The sequence below is a fragment of the Sceloporus occidentalis genome, unplaced genomic scaffold, assembly GCF_023333645.1.
Source record: "Sceloporus occidentalis isolate IW3139 unplaced genomic scaffold, rSceOcc1.0.p SCAF_124, whole genome shotgun sequence".
In the NCBI taxonomy this organism is placed as follows: domain Eukaryota; kingdom Metazoa; phylum Chordata; class Lepidosauria; order Squamata; family Phrynosomatidae; genus Sceloporus; species Sceloporus occidentalis.
This window is the reverse complement of record NW_028317104.1, coordinates 268007-291837: the sequence shown is the minus strand read 5'-3', so window position 1 is coordinate 291837 and position 23831 is coordinate 268007. Positions and strand designations below refer to the sequence as shown.

Genomic DNA, 23831 nt, shown 5'->3' with positions numbered 1-23831 from the left:
TCTGTCCCTCCTTGCAGCCAATCGGCAGTGACTGCAGGGAGGGACTGGAAGAAGGAAGTAGGCGGGCCAATCGGCAGTGACTGCAGGGAGAAACTGTAAGTAGGAGCTGCTGCTGTGAGTCACACTAAACGGATTATAAAACGAAGACGAACACGAAGAAAACGAAGAATCTTTTTGGACTTTTCAGTATAACGAGCTTGTATGCACACTATTCAGGTTGTGCATAGACTAAACGTGCATTTCTACCATTTATACTCCTTTTACCTTAAGATACTGCACTACTTTAGTTTGTTTTTTATAGACTCTCTACGAAGATAAAGAAAAGGAATCTTTCCACTTTATTTTACAAAAATATTGTAAGGGCTTGGTGCCTTGCTAGTGGGGTGTTAAACCAAATATAAAAATATATCAACGATTCGTCTACTTTAACAGATATTTAATAAGAGACAAAAACACAGTAACCTACAATAGAGTGACAGCCCAACAAACAATGCAACACTTTCCAAGACTAACCTGCAACCAAAAGGCCCAACATAACCCAGCACACCACAGATTGCCCCATCCATGCAGGGTGGGCCTAGCAGCACTACTACTGACTGCTATTGGTGCCTTTCCTTTACTGGATGACATAGATCCTTCAAGCAATGATTCCCCAAAAGGCTGCATCTTAGAAGAACTGCTGCTTCTGGTGGTGGTAGATGGGGCTTGTCCCTCCCTCCTTTTATTAGTCTCAAAAGGAGGATACATTTTAAACTTTATTTTGTGTGTGTGTTGTGTTTAAATATAGAGGACCAGGGGAAATAGTTTATTAATGACATTTTAAAATCTGATAAAAAAAAAGAAAAGGAAAAAATGGAAACCTGGAAAATGGAAGTTTCTCTTCAGTGCTACTCAGGGACGTCATTTCCGGCGCTCATCATTACATACCTGCACAGAGACCGAGTGTTACAGGGTCACCGTACCCAAGGCTGGGTACCCCTGTTTGAGGGCTGAGGAATCACCAGTCAGTCCCTCATACGGATAGCACTCAGCTATCCACGGATCATCCAGTCCACCATTCGTAGTAAACCAAGAAGAACTCTCTTTATTACAAACACACAGAACTTTATACAATCTCAATGCAATGTGTACCGAACCCAATCCCCAATCCCATCAGCCACATCCCATCACAAATCCCATCGGTATACAGGGGATGTATCAGGTGAGGGGATTACAGAATACAATGGGTTCCCCCACCTGTGTTATCCCCCCTGTAGTGCGGGTGCCGTCTGGGCAGACAGGGCTGTGTTGGCTGATTAAGAGCCCCAGCCAGATTATAGGATCGTCTCCTTGAAGGCTGGGGCTGAATCCACATCAGTCTCTGGGCCGGTTACACAATAAACACAATATAATATATTACCGGGTCACAGTATACAGAACCGGACACAAAAGTGCTCCGTGACCCGGCTAAACTTCATATGACATATGAGCCAGCTAGCCTGGCCCTGTCACACCGAGTAGGGAGACTCGCCGCAGGATTGCTGAAAGGTAAGTACAAAGGGGGGGGGGGGCGGCAGAGGAAGGGTAGATAATGGGGGGGGCACATTAAACTTCGTCCCAGGCAGCATTATGCCTTGGGCCGGCCCTGGTGCTACTGATTAAATGTTGTGTGCAGTCTGCCAAAGTGCTTTAGTTATTTAAAAATTGTTTAACTAAAACCACTAAATGGTATTATATTAACTCAAGTTTAACTATAATAAACTAATTACTAGCAGTTTTATATTTTTACTTTACACATGCCTAAGAGCAGGGGTGTAACTAGAAACCACCGGGCCCTGATGTGAAAATTCCCCCTGGGCCCCCCAACTTTTCCAAGATAAAACATATGTAAACACATGAATTACACACACTTACTCATACTCACTAACACACACTCCATCTCACCCCACTTACACATCCATGCTCTCACACACAAGTACACATCCATGCTCACACACACACAAATCCATGATCACACACAAAAGTACACATCCATGCTCACACACACACAAATCCATGCTCACACACAAAAGTACACATCCATGCTCACACACAAAAGTACACATTCCATGCTCACACACACAAAAGTACATATCCCATGCTCACATTCACAAGTACACATCCATGCTAACTTACACAAGCACACATCCATGCTCACACAAACACACACAGAAGTACACATTCATGCTTATATACATACATATATATACTCACACAAACACATATACATACATCCCATCTCCCTCCCAACCCCCCTTACCTCTCACCGCTCCTGCAGCTTGCTATCCGCGGGGTCACGTGATAGTTCAAAATAGTTTAGAAAGGGAGGAGACAGGAAGAAGGGGTTTCAGGGGTTGACCCCTGCAGTTACACCAGTGCCTAAGAGCAAGATTGATCTATCAGTCTCTTTCTTCTACTACTAGGCTAAAACTTTCAGGCTATATGTCCGTCCTAGTCTACGTCTAGGGCAAAAGCTCTCAAGCCCACTAAGTGAGGTTATCTATATATTATACATATAATATCACCATTGGTCTCCCTGCTCCAAGAGTTAAAGGTCCGTACGAGCAACTCTATTGGTCGGACCTTTAAGTCTTGGACGACGAACCTACGGATTTCCGCTCCTGTTAACCCCTGCGATGCTGTGTAGATAACGGGAGAGGAAATCCGTAGGTTCGCAGTCAGGAATTAAAGACCTTTAACTCTTGGCGTGGGGAGACAGGCCAAGTTCCCCGTCAGGAGTTAAAGGGCCGTGCAAGTGGCCTGCAGTGGCGGTGCAAGTGGCCTGCAGTCGCCTCCAGTGGCCTCCCCTGGCAGGCGACTAATAGAGTCACTCATTCATACAGACCTTTAACTTTTGGAGTGGAGAGACCAGTGGTCTCCCCCAGCCAAGTTGCGGCCCCAGGATTTTAAAAGTCTGTATGAGCGACTGTATTGTTCACCAGCAGGGGGCTCGTTTGCCATCAACCAATGACACTTCATTGATGACATTGATGACAGAGGAGGCCCCTGCCGGCGACCAATAGAGTTGCTCGTACGGACCTTTTAAAATCCTTGTGCCAAAGCTGCTGCGTAGTGTGTACCGCGTTAACCCCATGTTAACCCCTTCTACAAAAAACAAAGAAAAAAAGGAACATGAAGAATGTACACGAATATTCGCCCGAACCAAACACAGGAACAGGTGAATATTCGTGGAATACGAAGATTTTTTTCCCCACGAAGACGCATAGGAAGACGAACACGAAGAGTTGGCTGGCGCCCAAGTCTAGTTTTTATTAAATATGAAAATATAGTTTACATGTGAATTCATATTTACTAGTAAAACTTTTCTTATAGGCTTTTTCTTTTTTCCTAAATTAATATTCAAATTTTGGGGGGTCGTTTAATAATCAGGGTCATCTCAAGCAAATACGGTATTACTATTAAATTATATTATTTAATTAATAATACCAACAGTTCAGCTTAACTAACTTACTTATTGACTGACTGTCCTGAATTAAAATTAGTATTACAAAATTTTGTAATTTTATTTTAAAAACTAAGGGAAGACAAGGCAGGCAGTAGGCACTGCTAGCCCAGGGCAAGGGCACTGCGCTGCCAATGAGGCACTGTGTGTGGTAAACTGTCAGCTCAACAGCACTAAACAGTTGACAGAAGCACTGAAAAAGAAAAATCCTGCTTCAGTAGCGTACACTGTGAGAAATGGCAGGCTGGCCATTAGTCTCACACAGAACTTTCTCTGTAATGCCCTGATGCAGCACAGCAGTGTTGCTGAAGCAGTCACAACAAAATTGAATGGATCCTCTGCAAGCTCTGCTCTTATGTATAGGCTGTTTTCTGTTTTGTTTTTTTTAAATGCACCACAGACATTGGAAGAGTCCTCAGCTTGATGTCACAAGAGTGAGCTGATTGGACAAGTGAAGATCAGTTCTCTTGGCGGACGTGACACGAAAGCGAAGACGAACACGAAGATTCTTCATGTTGTGCGTCTTTGTATTAGTTTATACGCAGCCATGTCCGTTTATTCATTAGAACAACAAAAATGTAACGTTTGTGTACGGAACATTGAAATATGAATGCACAAGTCTAGTTCCAGTGTATTACAAATGTGGGCTCTTAAGAGAGACAAATTTGGTTGATAAACTGTTACATTTGTGCTGTTTTTGTATTGTAGTGGGAACCAGCTTAGCTGACCAGACCAGTTGAAGATTGTTGTTTAGTAAGCCTACTTGCTTAATAGGAGTAGGTGTAAGGCACCTACCTTAAACAGCTCCCAGTCGTCCTCTTCTCACTCCCGGCAGAAACGCCGGCACCACTCGTTGGAACATGAAGCAGCCGCTCGCGCGCGCGGCCGCTTCATGAATATTTATGAGGCTGACCGCCGACTGGATTCCGCTGCGTCGCTATGGTGACGCAGGACGCAATCACGTCCCGGACGTCGGGGAACGACCCCTCCGGGCTATTTAAACCTCTCTTACCTTGTCCTCAGTGCTCAGTTATACTGGTGCTTCCTGTATCTCGTGAGCCCCTCCAGTATTCCAAGTTGCTTATCTCGTTTATCCGGTATCCGACCCTGGTCTGCTTAACGGTTCTCGTTTACTTCTGGCATCCTGACTCTGGCTATCCTACGACTCTGTGTATCTCTGGCATCCTGACCCCGGCTCTCCCTATGACTTCGTGTACCTCTGGCATCCTGACCCTAGCTATCCATACCGACTACGTGTACCTCTGGCTTCCTGACCCCGGCTATCTCAACGGCTCCTGTGTATCTCTGGCATCCCGACCCTGGTCTACTAAATGGCTTCATTCTGACCACCCGTGCTTACAGTTACACTGCCAAGCACCGTGTTACCCTCACCAGGCCCCTTGTGCGTGTTCTGTTCTGAGTAAGTGTGTTCCATTCCGGATTCCTCCTGGTAAGACGAACCTCACAGAATAACTGAGCCCCAACATGGAATCCGCAGGAATTGCTGATGCTCTCTCAGCGATCTCTGGACAGATTACTGCACTAACACGTTCATTCCAGGACCTCCAAACCAGCCATACGCATATGCAGCACCAGCTTCATGAACTTCAGACTAATCCCCCGGCCCCTGGGGGACTATCTTCTGGTACCGCTCCACTTCCACCAATGGAGGGGGCCTTTGCTGCTGCTGCTCCTGAACCCAAGGTACTTCTTCCCGAACGTTTCTCAGGAGACAGAACTTGTTATCATACCTTCATGACATTCTGCCAAATGTTGTTCTTACTCCAACCCAGAACCTATGCCTCTGATCATGTGAAGGTACGAACTGTTATTTCCCTACTCTCAGGTGAACCACAAATCTGGGCTCATCATTTACTACGCACCAATAATCCTGTCCTGAACTCATGGGCCGATTTCAGTCATGCCATGGACACTTTGTTTGATGACCCTTTTCTCGCTACCTCTGCACATACTGCCATACGCGCCTTACGTCAAGGGAAGAGGCCAGTGGAGGAATATGTGACTGAGTTTCGAATCCTGGCTCTGGAATGCAAGTGGAACGAACCAGCACTTTTGGATCAGTTTCGTCTGGGTCTGTCCGAGGGATTGAAGGATGAACTGGCCCGCGTGGGCATTCCTGACTCATTGGAAGACCTTATATATTTGGTCATACAGCTAGACCGCAGACTTCGGGAGAGACGCCTGGAACGTGCGGCTTCAGCCTTTCCTACCCCGAGACGCCACTTCCTTCCTGCTGTTCCTACCATCCAGCCTCCAGTGACCATACCCACGGAGGAACCAATGCAGATCGGATTGGCACGTGGTCCACTGTCAGAGACTGAGAAAGCTCGTCGTAGGAAGAACAATCTGTGCTTATACTGTGGTCAACCTGGGCATCTGATCTACGCCTGTCCACGACGCCCTCCTAAGGGTAAGCCCACACATGATAAAGTTTGCCTAAATTCCTTCCCTAAAGACGGTTCTCCTCACCTATACATCTCCTTGTTTTTACAGTGGACCAATAACTCTACTACCGTTTCTGCTATCATCGACTCTGGAGCCAGCAGTTGCTTCATGGATCAGGACTTCGCCAAGCAACTGCACATACCAACTTTAATCAAGTCGGCTCCTATACATATCCAAGTGGTTGACGGGTCTCCCCTATCTACCGGACCCGTTACACAAGAAACATCACCACTCCATGCACTTTTGGGGAATAATCAAACGGAATATTTGAACTTTGACCTTATCCCATCGCCCATGTTTCCGGTGATTCTTGGCCTACCCTGGCTACGACTCCATAATCCTACGATTGACTGGTCCAAGGGCACCCTCTCGTTTTGCATGGACACTGGAAGCACAGGATGCTTTTGACGCTCTGAAACAGCACTTTACTACTGCTCCTATCCTCATTCAACCCAAGGTGGCTGAACCTTTTCATTTGGAGGTGGACGCTTCAGATCTAGCAGTAGGAGCATTCCTGTCCCAAAGACACGGGGAGAAAAAAAGATTACACCCTGTGGCTTACTACTCGCGTAAACTCACCCCGTCCGAGATGAACTACTAGTGTGGGGGACAGAGAATTGCTGGCCATAAAACAGGCTCTGGACGCCTGGGTCATCTGCTGGAAGGGACTCCACATCCAGTAACGGTATATACTGACCACCAGAACCTTGAGTATCTTCGCTCCGCACGGCGACTATGCCCGAGGCAAGCTCGGTGGGCTCTCTTCTTCACCAGATTCAACCTACATATCACGTACCATCCTGGATCCCGTAATACCAAAGCGGATGCCTTGTCCCAGTTACAAGGAGACCCAGCCAGATACTATTCTTCCCTCCAGTCTGTTTCTCACCCACCAGCCATCTCTCATGGACTACATTCGCTCCTTATCCCATAGAGCTTCAGTCCCGAGAACAAATCCTCCTATTCGTCGTACCCGAAACCTGTTATATTATCGTGATAGGATATTTGTACCAACCCCGGCTCGTTTAAAGGTATTGCAAACCTGCCATGATTCTCTCCTCTCCGGACATGGAGGCGTTAAAAAAACCACAGACCTTGTTTGACGCCAATTCTGGTGGCCTTTGTTGGATCAAGATGTGACCTCATTTGTCCGTTCATGTACCACCTGTGCTCGTACCAAGACCCTACGCAGAAAACCAGTGGGTCTCTGTTACAGGGTCACCGTACCCAAGGCTGGTCACACCTGTTTGAGGGCTGAGGAATCACCAGTCAGTCCCTCGTACGGATAGCACTCAGCTATCCACGGATCATCCAGACCACCATTCGTAGTAAACCAAGAAGAACTCTCTTTATTACAAACACACAGAACTTATATACAATCTCAATGCAATGTGTACCGAACCCAACCCCCAATCCCATCAGCCACATCCCATCACAAATCCCATCAGTATACAGGGGATGTATCAAGTGAGGGGATTACAGAATACAATGGGTTCCCCCACCTGTGTTATCCCCCCTGTAGTGCGGGTGCCGTCTGGGCAGACAGGGCTGTGTTGGCTGATTAAGAGCCCCAGCCAGATTATAGGATCATCTCTTTGAAGGCTGGAGCTGAAGCCACATCAGTCTCTGGGCCGGTTACACAATAATACACAATATAATATATTACCGGGTCACGGTATACGGAACCGGACACAAAAGTGCTCCGTGACCCGGCTAAACTTCATATGACACATGAGCCAGCTAGCCTGGCCCTGTCACAGATCTCCCCCTTGACCAACGGTCCGGCAGACCAGGCAGATCCACACGGGTCTGCTGCAGGCTGTCCGAGTGGACAAAGTTCAAAAGGTGCAGGCTTTAGTTCATGGCGCCCTTTGTCAGAAGCATCCATAGAAGGTGGGCCAGGGCCCTGGTTGCCCAAAAAGATAGTCAGTAGTTCTCTGTGAATTGGAGGGCGGTCCCAGCTCAGCCTGGGGCACATGGCTATCCCCCTCACCAGGATAACAGGGGCACCTGGGGACTTTTGCTCCCTAGCCTTGGGCTTGGGAACTGAGTCTGGGGCAGCTGCCAGGCCAGGGCGGTTGCATGGAAGGAAAGCCCTGCTGATCGGGCCGGGGGCACTCGGGGAACCAAGGAAACACGTAGAGGTAGTAAGCGAGGCCTCTACCGGGACACTGGAGTGACCTAGGGGACACTCTGGGACAGGAACAGGTGCCCTTACAGGGTTATTGGGCGAGCTAAGCAGCTCTGCGGGGTACTCAGGGGACCCAGGGGAATACTCCGGGGCAGGGACAGGTGCCAATACTGGACCACCGGGAGGGTTAAGCAGACCCTCGATCTTCCTCTCTGGGACAGGTGCCTCTGCCTGGGCACGGAGAGAGTCAGAGGAACACTCTGGGACAGTGACCTGGGCTTCTACCAGGACACTTGCGGAACCAGGGATCACTTCGGAAAACACAGGGATAGGAACCAGGGCCTGCGCCAGGCTACTGAGAGGACCCAGGGAACTCGGCAGCCCCTCTGGCGTCCTCGCTAGGTTAGGGAACGGTGCCTCTACCGGGTCACCGGGGACTTCATAGGGAACCTCTGGGGCTTCTTCCAGGACACTCGGGAAATCAGGGGGACAGTCTGGGGCACTGGCTTCTACGGGAATAGCTAGGGGTTTGGTGAGGGGGATTGTGCCACTTACTCGGGCGGTGGGGACAGTCATCTCTTCTGCCGGGGTAGAGCAGCCAGGGTTGTTGGTGGGGACATGGGTCGGAGCTTTTGGCTTCCTCCTCCGCTTCTTCTTGCTGGCGAGGAACTCGGTTCTTCTCGCCAGGACAGGGGCAATGGAGTAGGTGAAGAGGACCTCGGTCCCACTCCCGCAAGTTGTAGTACCATGCTCCCAGTCTCCTTGTAACTCCTGGAGCTCCACTCTCCGCAGCAATTCTTTATAGTCCCTCTCGAGCTGCCATTCCTCTTGGACCAGGCAATCCATAACAGCCTCCAGCTCGGGGGGAATAGTATAAACCAGGACTTCTGCACGGTTGTCCCAGATTGTATCCCTGCGGTACTGGCACGGGCTTCCGAAGGACGAGTCAAATTGGAAGGCGTCATATATCAGTCCTGGGTCGACGGGGCTATACAGCATCAGAGGGTCGCTGTGGTCTTCACCTGCTAACTGCTGGGAGAATCCCTGGTAGCGGCTCTGGAGGTCGAGCTCTGCATATATGAGACCAATCAAATTGGTCTTCCCACTCCGGCAACGGGTTCTCCCCCAGGAGTGGAACTCGTATATCCCACATTGTCCAGTATTGTGCCCAGTATGATTCGAAGTGGGGATGGGAGAAATCATCCCTCCAGTCTGCAGGCGCAGACTCTAACTGCCATTGCTGGTGTTCCAGCTCACACACCTCGGCTGTAACCCGGTCTCTCTCATCCTCTGGTTCTCGGAAGGGTTGGATATCCTGGTATGATATTTTGGTGGTCTGTTCCCCTAGTCTGGGAGATACAGACCCACTCTGGCTCAGTTCCTGGTGACACATTTTAATCACCGCCGTCACTTGCTCCGATGTAGCCCCTCCTGGGTACAGGGATAAGTGCCATAGAATGTTCTTTTGTAGAGCACTCAGTCCGAGGCTCTCCTCTGGGGCATCCTGGTGCCGGTCCATCTCTCTGCAGTCCACAATCAGAGTAGCCTTTCCTTTGCTACAAACCTCCAGGAGCTCTCTTGGTGTCTCTCGTCTGCAATCCCAGTTGGTGGTTTGGATTTCACCCAAGTCGTGGGATTCATCCCACCGCTGCCAACCAATGTTACAGGGTCACCGTACCCAAGGCTGGGTACCCCTGTTTGAGGGCTGAGGAATCACCAGTCAGTCCCTCATACGGATAGCACTCAGCTATCCACGGATCATCCAGACCACCATTCGTAGTAAACCAAGAAGAACTCTCTTTATTACAAACACACAGAACTTTATACAATCTCAATGCAATGTGTACCGAACCCAACCCCCAATCCCATCAGCCACATCCCATCACAAATCCCATCAGTATACAGGGGATGTATCAGGTGAGGGGATTACAGAATACAATGGGTTCCCCCACCTGTGTTATCCCCCCTGTAGTGCGGGTGCCGTCTGGGCAGACAGGGCTGTGTTGGCTGATTAAGAGCCCCAGCCAGATTATAGGATCATCTCTTTGAAGGCTGGAGCTGAAGCCACATCAGTCTCTGGGCCGGTTACACAATAATACACAATATAATATATTACCGGGTCACGGTATACGGAACCGGACACAAAAGTGCTCCGTGACCCGGCTAAACTTCATATGACACATGAGCCAGCTAGCCTGGCCCTGTCACAGTCTCCTCCGCCCGTTACCCACTCCTTCGGTTCCCTGGTCTAAAATCTCTATGGACTTTATTGTAGATCTACCACCCTCAAAGAAACACGACACAATTATGGTGGTGATCGACAGGTTCACCAAAATGGCACACTTTATTCCCACCGTTGGCATCCCCTCTGCATCGACCACGGCCACCTTGTTCCTGGATACAGTGTTCCGGCTTCATGGATTACCACAGACCATCACTTCAGACCGTGGGGTACAATTCACATCTCGTTTGTGGAAGTTTTTTTGCCGCAATCTGCAAATTCGTCCCACTTTATCCACAGCTTTTCATCCGCAAACCAACGGTCAGACGGAACGTCTAAATCAAATATTAGAACATTATTTAAGATGTTACACCACGCACCTTCAGAACGATTGGCTCCAGTTCCTCCCTTCCGCAGAATTCACCTACAACAATCAGAAACAACGTTCTATAAAGATGTCACCGTTTTTTGCGAACTATGGTTATCACCCTACCATGATTCCTGGTCTACCGACCGAACCCACAGTCCCCGGAATTTCAGACCGATTCACCGCGTTAACGAGGCAATTTCGAGTCCTGAAACAAAATCTGATCAAGGCTCGTAAGGCCTACAAATTATATGCGGATCGCCATCGTTCCAGTCCCCCTACTTACCACTGCGGCGACAAAGTCTGGCTATCCACAAGTAATTTGCGCCTGCAGATACCCTCAAAGAAACTGGGACCTAAGTTCATTGGCCCTTACAGCATCACTAAGATCATCAATCCAGTGACAGTACAGCTGAAACTACCCTCTACCTGTCGGATTCATCCTGTATTCCATGTGTCGCTGGTCAAACCATGGGTGGCCAATCCTTTTCCTGACCGAGTACCTCCTCCTCCGGCTCCAGTTGTCATCAATGGAGTTGAAGAGTACGTGGTACAAAAAATTGTAGATTCCAGGATCCATCGAGGGCATCTAGAATACCTGGAAGGGGTATAGCTCGGAAGAAAAGACCTGGGAACCTGCGAGTCAGGTCCATGCTCCCATGTGTGTTCAAAGGTTTCACAAGTTACATCCTCTCAAGCCAGGTCATCCACGCCCCCGGAGGTCATGAATATTTATGAGGCTGACCGCCGGCTGGATTCTGCGATCACGTCCCGGACGTCGGGGAACGCCCCCCCGGGCTATTTAAACCTCTCTTACCTTGTTCTCAGTGCTCAGTTATACTGGTGCTTCCTGTATCTCGTGAGCCCCTCCAGTATTCCAAGTTGCTTATCTCGTTTATCTGGTATCGGACCCTGGTCTGCTTAACGGTTCTCGTGTACTTCTGGCATCCTGACTCTGGCTATCCTACGACTCTGTGTATCTCTGGCATCCTGACCCCGGCTCTCCCTATGACTTCGTGTACCTCTGGCATCCTGACCCTGGCTATCCATACCGACTACGTGTACCTCTGGCTTCCTGACCCCGGCTATCTCAACGGCTCCTGTGTATCTCTGGCATCCCGACCCTGGTCTACTAAACGGCTTCATTCTGACCACCCGTGCTTACAGTTACACTGCCAAGTGCCCTGTTACCCTCACCAGGCCCCTTGTGCGTGTTCTGTTCTGAGCAAGTGTGTTCCATTCCTGCATTCCGGATTCCTCCTGGTAAGACGAACCTCACAGTAGGGTTATAGGAATTGTTTTATTTTGTTTCGGTAAAAGTCTGAAAAAGGTCTTAGATTTCCTACCTTTCTTGCAGCCCTAGAAGTGTCCTGGCAGGTACCCTCCTACAACCTATATACACATAAATATAAACTAATATTTGTATATTTAGATTTGAGAAATGATAGGGGATAGGTTTAATTGCAAAGTATAATGAGGGGCCATAATTGGGGTAGATCCATGCAGAAATCAAAGATATGATTAGAGAGCCCCTTGGTGGTTTCTCTTGTATCAATTGTCCATTGCATGTACATATTAACCCCTAACAAATCAATAAAATAACCACAGACACAGAATTGTAAATTGGATAGAATTGGCCGTAGCTTTATTTAAAAGGGTATAAGAGGCATTACCAACACAAACCATTTAACGTAATAACCAAATAACTTCTTATATATAATACACCAAATACAATCCGCCCCTTTCTCAGCCAGATTGTGTAACACCAAGCCTCTATCCACCTCAACACAGAGGCGACCTTTACCCCTTATAAAACTACGACAATATACATATTACATACCTTACATTTAAACACAAAAGGGGGGGGGACGCTTGCTCAGCAACAGCTCCTTGAAGATTTCTCTTGAGGTGAATTTAATCTCCCTGCGCGCAGCTTATTTATTTATTTTAGAGTTGCCTCACGCCGTAAGCACAGCTGACTGCACCAATCAGCTGTGCTTATTTTTCCCTCCGCACAGAACGCCCACTCAAACCTCGTGCTGCAGCACAGCTAATTAACCAATCAGCTGCGCTAAATAAACTGCCTGCCCAGCAACCTAGAATTAGATTTAGCTAACCTAGCCCGCCAAAACTTTATGCCTTAACTTTCTTGACCTTTTAGTGACCCCTGTTATATAACTAATGTCCAGCAATGGACAATTAGCGCGCCGCTTAGGCAGCTTGCGCTTTCAATTCTCTTGTTCTCTTGTATCAATCAATTGATGTCATGGTGATACCACTACATATTTGTTTTGTTTAAAAAAGCTGAATAAAAGTAAAAACTAAAGCCCATTGTGAGCAGGGACTGGGAATTAAGGTGGTATAGTTGTTAACTATACTTTATAAGCCTTCTTTTAGTACTCTGTTCCACTGTGCCTGAGTTGGGGAAGGGAGGTCATTGTCCTCTGACCTGCCCCCCCTTCTCGCTTGGTTGATAGGTGGTCCTATAGATTTAATTTGTTGGTTTTTTTACTTACAAACAATTCACATTTTAGTAATTTTGCAAGGGGATACAATCTTAGTCTGGTCTGACAACTTGACTTCTTAGGAAATTGACCCATTTTTCTTGCAGGCTTGATGGCCAAACACTGTTACAAAATACGTTACTAATATTTTCACGTTCATTTGATTAGTTGACGCAATGACTTTCAAGCACAGTGAGTAATTTTTAATTAATTTCCCTTTTGTGTCTGCAGGAACTAATAATTCAGTAGTGGCTCATGATATGGAATTTGAGGCCTTGAAAGTTCCCTGGAATTCACAATGGGAAATACAACGAACAAAGTTAATCAAGAAAGTCTTAAAAACAGAGACCCAATCAGCATTTGAATTGAATTCTAGTATGCCAAGATATGTCCAGTTTGCAAGCAACCAGAAGAACAAATGGGGCCATGAGCGTTCCTATAGGCTGCAGACGGTCAGCTTTGCTGGTGACTACCTTCCAGAGACGAGTGCAGTTCATAATTCTATGAACTGGGCCAAGTAAGTGTATTATGTATTATATAGTAGTAGATTGTTTCCAAGACCCTTTATAGTTGATCCCTGGGCCATCCTCCTTGCAGAGCAGGTGGGCAGCTGCCCAGTGGCGACTCTAGAAACAATATATAGGGGGGGCACACAAGATACCACAGTCCAAACTGGGGGGGGGGGCATTAATAATTTCCACCATTAAATCATACCACTTAAAAAACATATATATATATATATATATATATATATATATATATATATATATATATATATATATATATATATATATATATATATTGCCAAAAGTAATGTGCTATGGAATGATACTTTTGTTATTGGACTAACATAATACTTGATCATTCAACATGGGAAGCCACAATTTAGTACGACTAATCCTTGAAATAAATATTATAGAGTAAATAACACAATACCTTAACTTTTCCAGGGCCTTGAACGTTTTGTCCCCTGAAGTCACTACAACTTCAGGAGGGCATTTTATCTCTGGATAAGTATAAATTAAATACCGTATTTGCTCGATTATAAGACAAGGGTTTTTTCAGAGCAAATGCTCTGAAAAATACCCCTCGTCTTATAATCGGGGTCGTCTTATAATCAGACCTCAAATAGGTCTGACTATGAGACGACTAAGATCCAGATCCCCCGCAGCTGCAGGGGACCTGGATCCTCCTGTCCGTCCCCCCCCCCCGGGCCCACTTACCGGTGCTTCTGAGTCCCCGGTGCGGGGAACTCTGATCTCTGACAGCCGGGGAAGGTCTGCGCGATGGACGCAGACAAACCCCGCTGCTAGCCACACCTCCTTCCGGCTGCAGCTTAAGTTGTCTACGCGAATTGCGTAGACATCTACACGCTGCCCCGGCTGCATGACAGGGGAGTCAGAAGCACCGGTAAGTTTGGGGGGGCGAGGGAGTGTTAAATGGGGGGCATAAGGCATTTCTGGAGGCAGAGTGTTCTATGAAATGCCTTTTAACCCCCTTAATGCCACTCTGCCTCCAGAAATGCCTTTTTAACTCTCTATACGCCACTCTGCCTCCTGAAATGCCTTAAACCTCCCTATATGCCACTCTGCCCCATAATATGCCTTTTAACCCCCTTAATGCCAGAGTGACATATAGGGGTATAAGGCATTTCTGGAGGCAGAGTGGCACATAGGGGGTCAAAAGGCATATCATGGGGCACAGTGGCATATAGGGGGTATAAGGCATTTCTGGGGCAGATGTGCATAACTGGGGGGGCAGGTTGGAAAATAGAACGAAATAAAACCAAAATATTTTTCTCAATCATAGCTTTTATTAAAAAAAATTGTTTACATGAATTAACATTTACTGGTAAAACTTTTTTCCTATAGGGTCCTCTTATATTAAGGCTTTTTCTTTTTTCCTAAATTAATTTTCAGATTTGGGGGGTCATAAGTGCCAGGAAACAGATGACCAAACAGAAACACAGGCTCTGTCACACCGACACCCAGACACACACCAGGACAAGCTCTGCTACACTGACACCCAAACACACACACCAGGACAGGCTCACACCAGGACAGGCTCTGCCACACCAACACCCAAACACACACACCAGGACAGGCTCTGCCACACCGACACACACACACACACACACAGGACAGGCTCTGCCACACAGACACCCAAACACACACCCCAGGACAGGCTCTACCACATCCAAACACACATATCAGGACAGGCACTGCCACACCAACACCCAAACACACACCAGGACAGGCTCTGCCACACCAACACCTATACACATACCCCAGGACAGGCTCTGCTATATTGATAACCAAAAACACTATGATTGAAACATGATTTCAAAATTACAGCTATATATTAGCCCCTGCTGCCCATATATATTAATATTAGCCCCAGTTTGTCAGGGTCCGGCAACCCGACGTGGCAACTTACCTGGGTGCCCGCTACCCGTGGGCAACTGGTCTGGCACGACATCATCTGCCTCCTACACTGTCCGTCCGGCTTCTGCTAGGCGCGCGCACGCACCCCGTTGCAACTTTATTGTTCCCCGGTAACACGATCCAGTGACATTACGCTTGGGGTGGAGCTTCCCCCGACTGGCAAGTTTAAAACCGAGCGCTGAGCTTTACTCAGTGCTCAGTTATTGTGCTTCCCTGCTACATCCTGAGTGCGTGTTTCTTATTTGATTTATCCGTGTACCTTCCTGGCTTCCTTCTGACTTCGCTCCTGCCTGAGCCTTATCTGTTAAACGGCTTGTGGTTTCCGTGTACCTACCTGGCTTCCCTCTGACTTCGCTTCTGCCTGACCCTTTTGTACCTCGCTGCCCATTCGTGTACTGTACCTCGGCTTGTCTCCTGACTCTGTGTGGGCCTTATCCACATCCACTAAGTGCCTCTTCCTGCATTCCTGCATACTGAGCTCCGTTACCCTCATTATCATCCTGCCGGATTGTTCCTGACACAGTTGGCGATATATATTAATATTAGACCCTGCTGCCGATAGCAGGTATAGATCAACACATTAACACACAAACCCAGCTTTGCATGTATAGATCAACTGAAATTCACTTGTGATCTCAGCACTGAAGGTATTTATCAAATAAACAGAATCAGACATACAAATCCTGTATTTGCAGGTATACAATAATAATATATGAAAAGTAGCATTGCAGGTATAGACCAAATAAATACATAGAAACAGCATTGCAGGTATTAATGAACTGAACAAGACATACAAACCCTGTATTTGCAGGTATACATAAATAATGTATGGAAACATAGCATAGTAGATATGGATCTACAGAATAACACACAAACCCAGCTTTGCAGGTACACATCAATTCACATAAAAACACGGCATTAAAGGTATATTTAAAACCCCCTAAATTACAGGCATAGATCACAGGTTGCTCACCCCAAAGTCAGCCCTGGCGTCAACACTGCCCACATAGAACCTGGCCAGCACCCAGATAACACACATAAGATTTGCTATCTTTGTCCCCAAATAGCCCAGCAGAAGTCAACTTTGTCCCCAAACAGCCTGGCCTGTGCCATCTTTGTCCTATATACAGGGCCGGCCTTAGGGGTGTGCGACCTGTGCGGCCGCACAGGGCGCCATGGTAGCAGGGGCGCCTGCCCGGTACTTAACTTAAAACATGGGTTTTTTTTAAAAAACTTTATTTAACATCATCCATGTTAAATAAAGTTTAAAAAAAAAACGATGCTTTAATCTAAGTCCCGGGCAGGGGCGCCGAGCGGTTGCTCGTGAATTTCTCAGCAACCACTCGGCGCCCCTCACTCTCCGTGACTCCGTCGCGGTGCCGGCATTTCATGTTGAGCGCCGGACTATTCCGGCGCTCAACATGAAATGCCGGCACCGCGGCAGAGCGAGAAGTCGGATGCCTCCCGCTCCCACCGCAGGACTCCGGCAACAAGGTAAGTGGGGGGGGTAGTTTGAAGGGGCAGAGGGGGAGGTGTAGTTTGAAGGGGCAGGGGGGAGGGGTAGTTTGAGGGGGGGTAGTTTGAAGGGGCAGAGGGGGGGTAGTTTGAAGGGGCAGGGGGGGGTAGTTTGAAGGGGCAGAGAGGGCGGGTAGTTTGAAGGGGCAGGGAGGGCGGGTAGTGAGGGGGGGCGCCAGAGGAGTAGTCCGCACAGGGCGCCACATCGCCTAAGGCCGGCTCTGCCTATCTACACCCTGCCTGTGCCATCTTGGTCCCCAAGGCTCAAACATCCTGCTAGTGCCATCTTAGCCCTTCCACAATTATACATCTATGATACACACAAACACATTAATTCATGCTCTCCCTCATTCAGACAATTCATCCACATATTAACTCCTGCTCTCCCTCATTCAGACAACTCATCCACATATTAACTCATGCTCTCCCTCATTCAGACAATTCATCCACATATCAACTCATGCTCTCCCTCATTCAGACAATTCATCCACATATTATTTCATAAACACTCATTCACACTTTACTTATTTCAATATTCTTACTACACTATGTACCCCCTCCCTTATCACTTTCTACCCCCTCTCCCTCCCTTATCACTTTTACATAGTTACATAGTTACATAGTTATATAGGCTGAAAACAGACATGCGTCCATCAAGTTCAGCCTTTCCTATATCTGTTAATTTGTTGCTGTTGATCCAAAAGAAGGCAAAAAAAACCCCAGTTTCGCTCTTTCCAATTTTGCAATAACCAGGTGTTGTGGTCGTGGCCTGTTTTATGCAAAATTATGCTAATATTTAAATACACAATTTAGACAAAACACATCTAACAATACAACAATAAATTTGATTCAGGAATACAGTTAAATTATGTAAAGACGAATACCAACAGATGTTATGATATATAATGATATACTTTATTAATACCTCTAGCGGTAAAAACAATATATCGAAAAAGGTTACCATAACAAAGTTACAGACAGTCAACAATTATATTCTAATAACATTGTAATAACATATGTACTTAACTTCAGAGAGTATCAGCATATCAAATGACTCCTTTGGTGTTCAGTTTCCAAAATGGCTCTAGATACCAGGATCATATAGAAGACTTTAAAGGATTCTTTCAGTAGTTGTTTTCTAATTCTTAGTTACAATACTAGGCACTTAACTAGTCCTAGCTTCTTGGCACCTAACTAGCCCAAGATGAAAGAGCAGCTTTCTATTTCATACTTTTTCTCTGGCAAACTTTCACAGCTCCCTTAGTTTCTGCCATGCTGCTTCCTTCCTGTCCTTCCAGTCTCCTCTGCTCCTCCCCCTTCTTCCTGGAGTTCCTGATATCCCATTGTTCTTGGTATAGCCCACATGGCTTTTCATGTAGGTAGCCATTATCTATGGTCTTAGATAAACAATAGATGTACACATTACTCACTCTATAGTGCTACCTGGTGGTAGAAGTAATGCACTTCTTAAACAATAGAAGTATAAACAATAGAACTAATTGATATTATAATATATGCCACAGTTAGGGGAGTGGTTTATCCAAAGGGAGATACAGATATTGCATCTGTGACGTGAATCACTAATAATGGACGACGCAATCCATGTCCACAACATTCCACCTCTTGATTCACATCATATAGCAAGGATACATAAATGTATCTCTCCAGAAAATAATCCCCCCACTATGGCACTCATTTCACAGATATCTTGTACAAACATATAAAAAAAAAAACATTACAGTTATAATAACTAAATGTTATTCCCAAAAGATTGTCCAACTGAATCTTTCCCTCGTGTGACACTCCTCTTGCTCTTGATCGATCTTGATCCTGTCAAGACAGCAATTCCAATAAAATCCCTGCGAGTGGAACTCCATGCTCCCATCTGCGTGAAATGTCTTATCCTCAATAGAAAGCCAGGATCTCTTAAAAAGGACACCAATCTGCTAAAGAGAAAAGAGGACACGGTGAAGCATCACACTTATCATTGCACTACAAATCATGCACAACAGTACATTTGCTGCCTTCCTGACTAAAGCCTAGTCCTCCATCTTCCTAGAACAGCATTATCCCTCGGTCATCCTTATACTACCAGGGCTGATTTGGATATCCAAATGGATTTCTAATCCAATTCAGTTCCCGGGGTTCTGAAAACAATACAACCCTCTTCCACAAAGCAAACATCAATGTTTCATTTCTTTACATCAACCCCTCATGTTTCATACTCTGACATCCTCTTCAACACAAATTCCCACACTATAATATTTTTGTAGTCAGTACTTTACTAAAGAATAATGGTTGCAAACCCTTTCCCACTCTCTATCACTACTGGGGACAGTACTCGAATGAGCTCTCCTAAAAACTCTTTGCACCACTCTACCATCCTAGTAGCTTTAGGTGGTAGGCAAGGGACCACTATATGCTTAGTGGTAATTGGATAATACAAAAGTCCATATATGCAAACGTTCATCTCTTTTGGTTCTTCCTTGAATTCTTTTAACAGTCTCTTCTTGCTGGATCCACAACAAGCCACAACTCTTCTGGCAATTCAATCCACCTCTAGGTCTTCAGTCTCCACAGCTGAACTGCCTAATCTGCCCATCTTTTTTTTTCTTTAGGGCTACTTTGTGCGACCACCCTCTTCACGAGGAATCAACTACTCATTCTCTTTCTCTGAGTAAATTGACATGTTCTGTGAGCCATTTTTTAACAGGTTTGCAGCTGCAGGAGTACGGAATTACAATGTACTCTGTGACTGGCAACCTTGCTCGATGTTTCTTCTTTGTATCTTTATAATCTGCCACTGTTAATTGTTCTTGCATTATGCTCAAATATACTCAGTCCACTGTGTCTTGATGCACTACCTGTATGTATACAATTTCTTCTTCCAGGCAGAGCCAACTTGTTTGTTCACCACTGGTGCAATGAGAATTAAAGAGAGCATTCGCTTATTCAATCCCAGCCTGCCACGTGTCTGCCTGTTTACATATACATTCATCTGCATTGACTTACTCTGAACCGCAGCACTCACTAATGGTGCTGCTGCATCCACATCCAGATCGTCAGCAGTCAACCCAGAGTCATCCGACTTTTAAAACAGGCAAGACAAACGTGTTAATAGAGCTGTCAGCTGGTCGAATATCTACCTCTTTTCTGTCCTCCAGGCTGTCAGTTCTGCACATGGCAAACCAGCATGGCCGAGGAAGAAACATTTACAGGTTTTACATGTTCCCTTAAGTGGTTTTTACTAGGGACGCACGAAAACAAACACCCCTCACTAATAGTTTCCGTACTGTCCCGCTTAATATGATTAAACCCTGACTTCTGACTTGCAAATTTGGAAAGAGTTAAAACACCTGCAGGCACTTCGATTGTCAAAGGGCTGTCCTGCAACACCTCTTTAGTTTCTGCCCCCCTTATCCATACCCCATTCTGTTTCCTTGCCTTATCCCTCCCCCCAGCAACCTGTTGGCACCGATCTCTAGTTGATACTGTTGCCACATTTACCACTGGGAGCACACCATCTTGTAATAATGGGGAGGTCATGGCCCTGTTAATCGTCCTGCCATCTTTATCATTAGGTAGGGGTGGCTCTTCTAAATGTACATTGGTATGTATGTTTAAATGTGGAGAAGTCTTTGTCAGTGACCCACTAATACTACAAGGGTTGTAAGCAACTTTGTGTACCTGCCTAAGCCTTCTCACTACCGATTTCCACTTTTTAAACATCTCTGCAGTAGGAATACCATTTATCTCTTCTCTGGGTACACCATTCTGTAACAAGTCATGCCACATTTGCCTTCTAGTCATCCTACTCGGATTTCCATCCGACTTTTGTGCTGAAAATTGCACTCTAGCCTTTTCTGCTGTATAAACACTCTTAGTCTCTTTGGTTTCCATGTTTAACTCTTCTATCTCCGCCAATAGGGTGGTTACATGGTGTATGTTTCTATTGTTTCCCATTCCATAGAGCAGAGATAGCAGGGGAACTTTTAGATATGTCGGTGCAGTCTTTAGAAGCTTTGACCGCATGCTAGCTGTAAAATCCTCCATATCAGGGCCTTTCCAATTACCCTTGTTCAATCCTGCAACACAACCCATAATCCTTACATGATTTATGGCATCTTTAATTGTTACCCAAGGGGTCGATGGCTCAATATCTGAGTGTGATGGATAAACTTGTAATAAAGCATGGCGAACCATGTCTACCAATGAAAAGTTCCCCCTAATCTCTCTCACCCTCCGTAATGCCTGCATGAGCTGCAGATTCAGTGTCAGCTGCCCCATACTTATGGCTTCCCTTGCACTCAACAGCACACTGTCAGCTCCTCCATCCCACATGCGTAGTAACCACTCGCCCACATTTTCACCCACTTGCTGTTTATGTGTCTTAGCCAGCTCAATGAGCTCCATATGTGTGTAACTCTTTACCACTTCCTTCATCTCATCACGTGCACCATTTCTCCAACCATGCTCCCTATCTTGGTCGCAGTGTATTCTCCTTTTCTGCTGTTGTATAATGATAGGACAGGCCTGTCGCCGGTCCAGTTCATTATCATCTTCAGAAAAGGACACATACGCATCATCGGATGACCGGAGAGTCTCTGCAAGATCCCATGTGGGATCTGCCACCATTGCTCGCACCTTACTTACAGACTCTAGTTTTCTACATCTCTGCAACCTCCTGTGCTTGATCTTGCTTACCATTAAGTTAGTACATTTCTCTTCTAGAGCAGCCACATGGCACGCATTACTACGCATACATTCTTTGGTCATAACTAAAGAATCTTTGACTTCCTGCAACTCTTTCTTTAATGCTTCATTTCTCTGCACCTCGCGGCTAAAGGCCTGCACAACTATCCAGCCTGTGGTGGCAGCGGCTTTCCGCTCTTTGTTGGAGTAAACTCCTAGGTCTAAACGTAATGCCTGCACACCAAGTTCAGTACCAGCATCAGGATAGACTGGAGCTGCATATTTTATCAGTTCCTCAGCAATGGCTTTCCAACTACCAAATTCTGCCCATACAGGAATTGTTCCATATTTTGATCTTTCTTGCCCTGCTACAGCTGCTTTCTGTTTGAATGTTCTGAACATCTTTACACACTATTACAAGCGAGTTCTATGCACTAGACTCTCTACTGTAATATAGGGGTTATGCACTAGAGTTTAAACACACAAACACATGGCTTTAGAGCACTAGAGCATAAACATACAAATCTGTAACTTTATGCGATAAATGCACAGTAAATACACGGTATTCTCATTAATAATCTTTACTGTATCCTGCCGACTACGCCAGTTGTTGTGGTCGTGGCCTGTTTTATGCAAAATTATGCTAATATTTAAATACACAATTTAGACAAAACACATCTAACAATACAACAATAAATTTGATTCAGGAATACAGTTAAATTATGTAAAGACGAATACCAACAGATGTTATGATATATAATGATATACTTTATTAATACCTCTAGCGGTAAAAACAATATATCGAAAAAGGTTACCATAACAAAGTTACAGACAGTCAACAATTATATTCTAATAACATTGTAATAACATATGTACTTAACTTCAGAGAGTATCAGCATATCAAATGACTCCTTTGGTGTTCAGTTTCCAAAATGGCTCTAGATACCAGGATCATATAGAAGACTTTAAAGGATTCTTTCAGTAGTTGTTTTCTAATTCTTAGTTACAATACTAGGCACTTAACTAGTCCTAGCTTCTTGGCACTTAACTAGCCCAAGATGAAAGAGCAGCTTTCTATTTCATACTTTTTCTCTGGCAAACTTTCACAGCTCCCTTAGTTTCTGCCATGCTGCTTCCTTCCTGTCCTTCCAGTCTCCTCTGCTCCTCCCCCTTCTTCCTGGAGTTCCTGATATCCCATTGTTCTTGGTATAGCCCACATGGCTTTTCATGTAGGTAGCCATTATCTATGGTCTTAGATAAACAATAGATGTACACATTACTCACTCTATAGTGCTACCTGGTGGTAGAAGTAATGCACTTCTTAAACAATAGAAGTATAAACAATAGAACTAATTGATATTATAATATATGCCACAGTTAGGGGAGTGGTTTATCCAAAGGGAGATACAGATATTGCATCTGTGACGTGAATCACTAATAATGGACGACGCAATCCATGTCCACAACACCAGGGAAAGAAAATCCTACTTGACCCCAAAATGGCAGTCAGATTTCTTCTTGGATCAATAAGCTGTTTCCCCATAATTAAATATTACATCCCTGAATATTATGTTTATCCAGGTATCCATCCAGTTGCAGTTTATTTATTTTTTATTTTTTTATTTTTTTATTAGACCACATCACATACAGTATAAAAAAGGACATATAAATAAGCAGAAAGTGCCGATAATAAATATAGCAGCATATGTATACATATAATCATCATTCCAGTTATAAATATAGCAGCTTATGTATGCAGCTATTTATCATTCCGCTTACAGAGAATGGAACAACAAGTATTTCCACTTTATATATATGTATATAAAGATTATTGATGCGTCTAAATTTACCATATATAACATGTGCCACACAATTAGACCGGGATTACAGCAAATCTTCCCAGTCTATACCCCACAACGAAAAAAAGAAAAAAGAAACACAAGAAAGAAAGAAAAAAGAGACACCAACAAACCATCCATACAATTCATTCAAACTGTCATTCAAACTGTC

General features: G+C 45.5%; 1 protein-coding gene across 1 annotated transcript in view; it reads left to right on the top strand.

The window, feature by feature from the left end:
* LOC149282001 (amine oxidase [copper-containing] 3-like) overlaps positions 1 to 23831 on the top strand; it is a 117075-nt gene that overhangs the window by 76725 nt on the left and 16519 nt on the right. The window contains exon 2 of the mRNA XM_089498677.1: positions 13402 to 13687. Coding sequence (XP_089354803.1) covers positions 13402 to 13687 — 286 coding nt within the window. The remainder of the gene's footprint in view (positions 1 to 13401; positions 13688 to 23831) is intronic.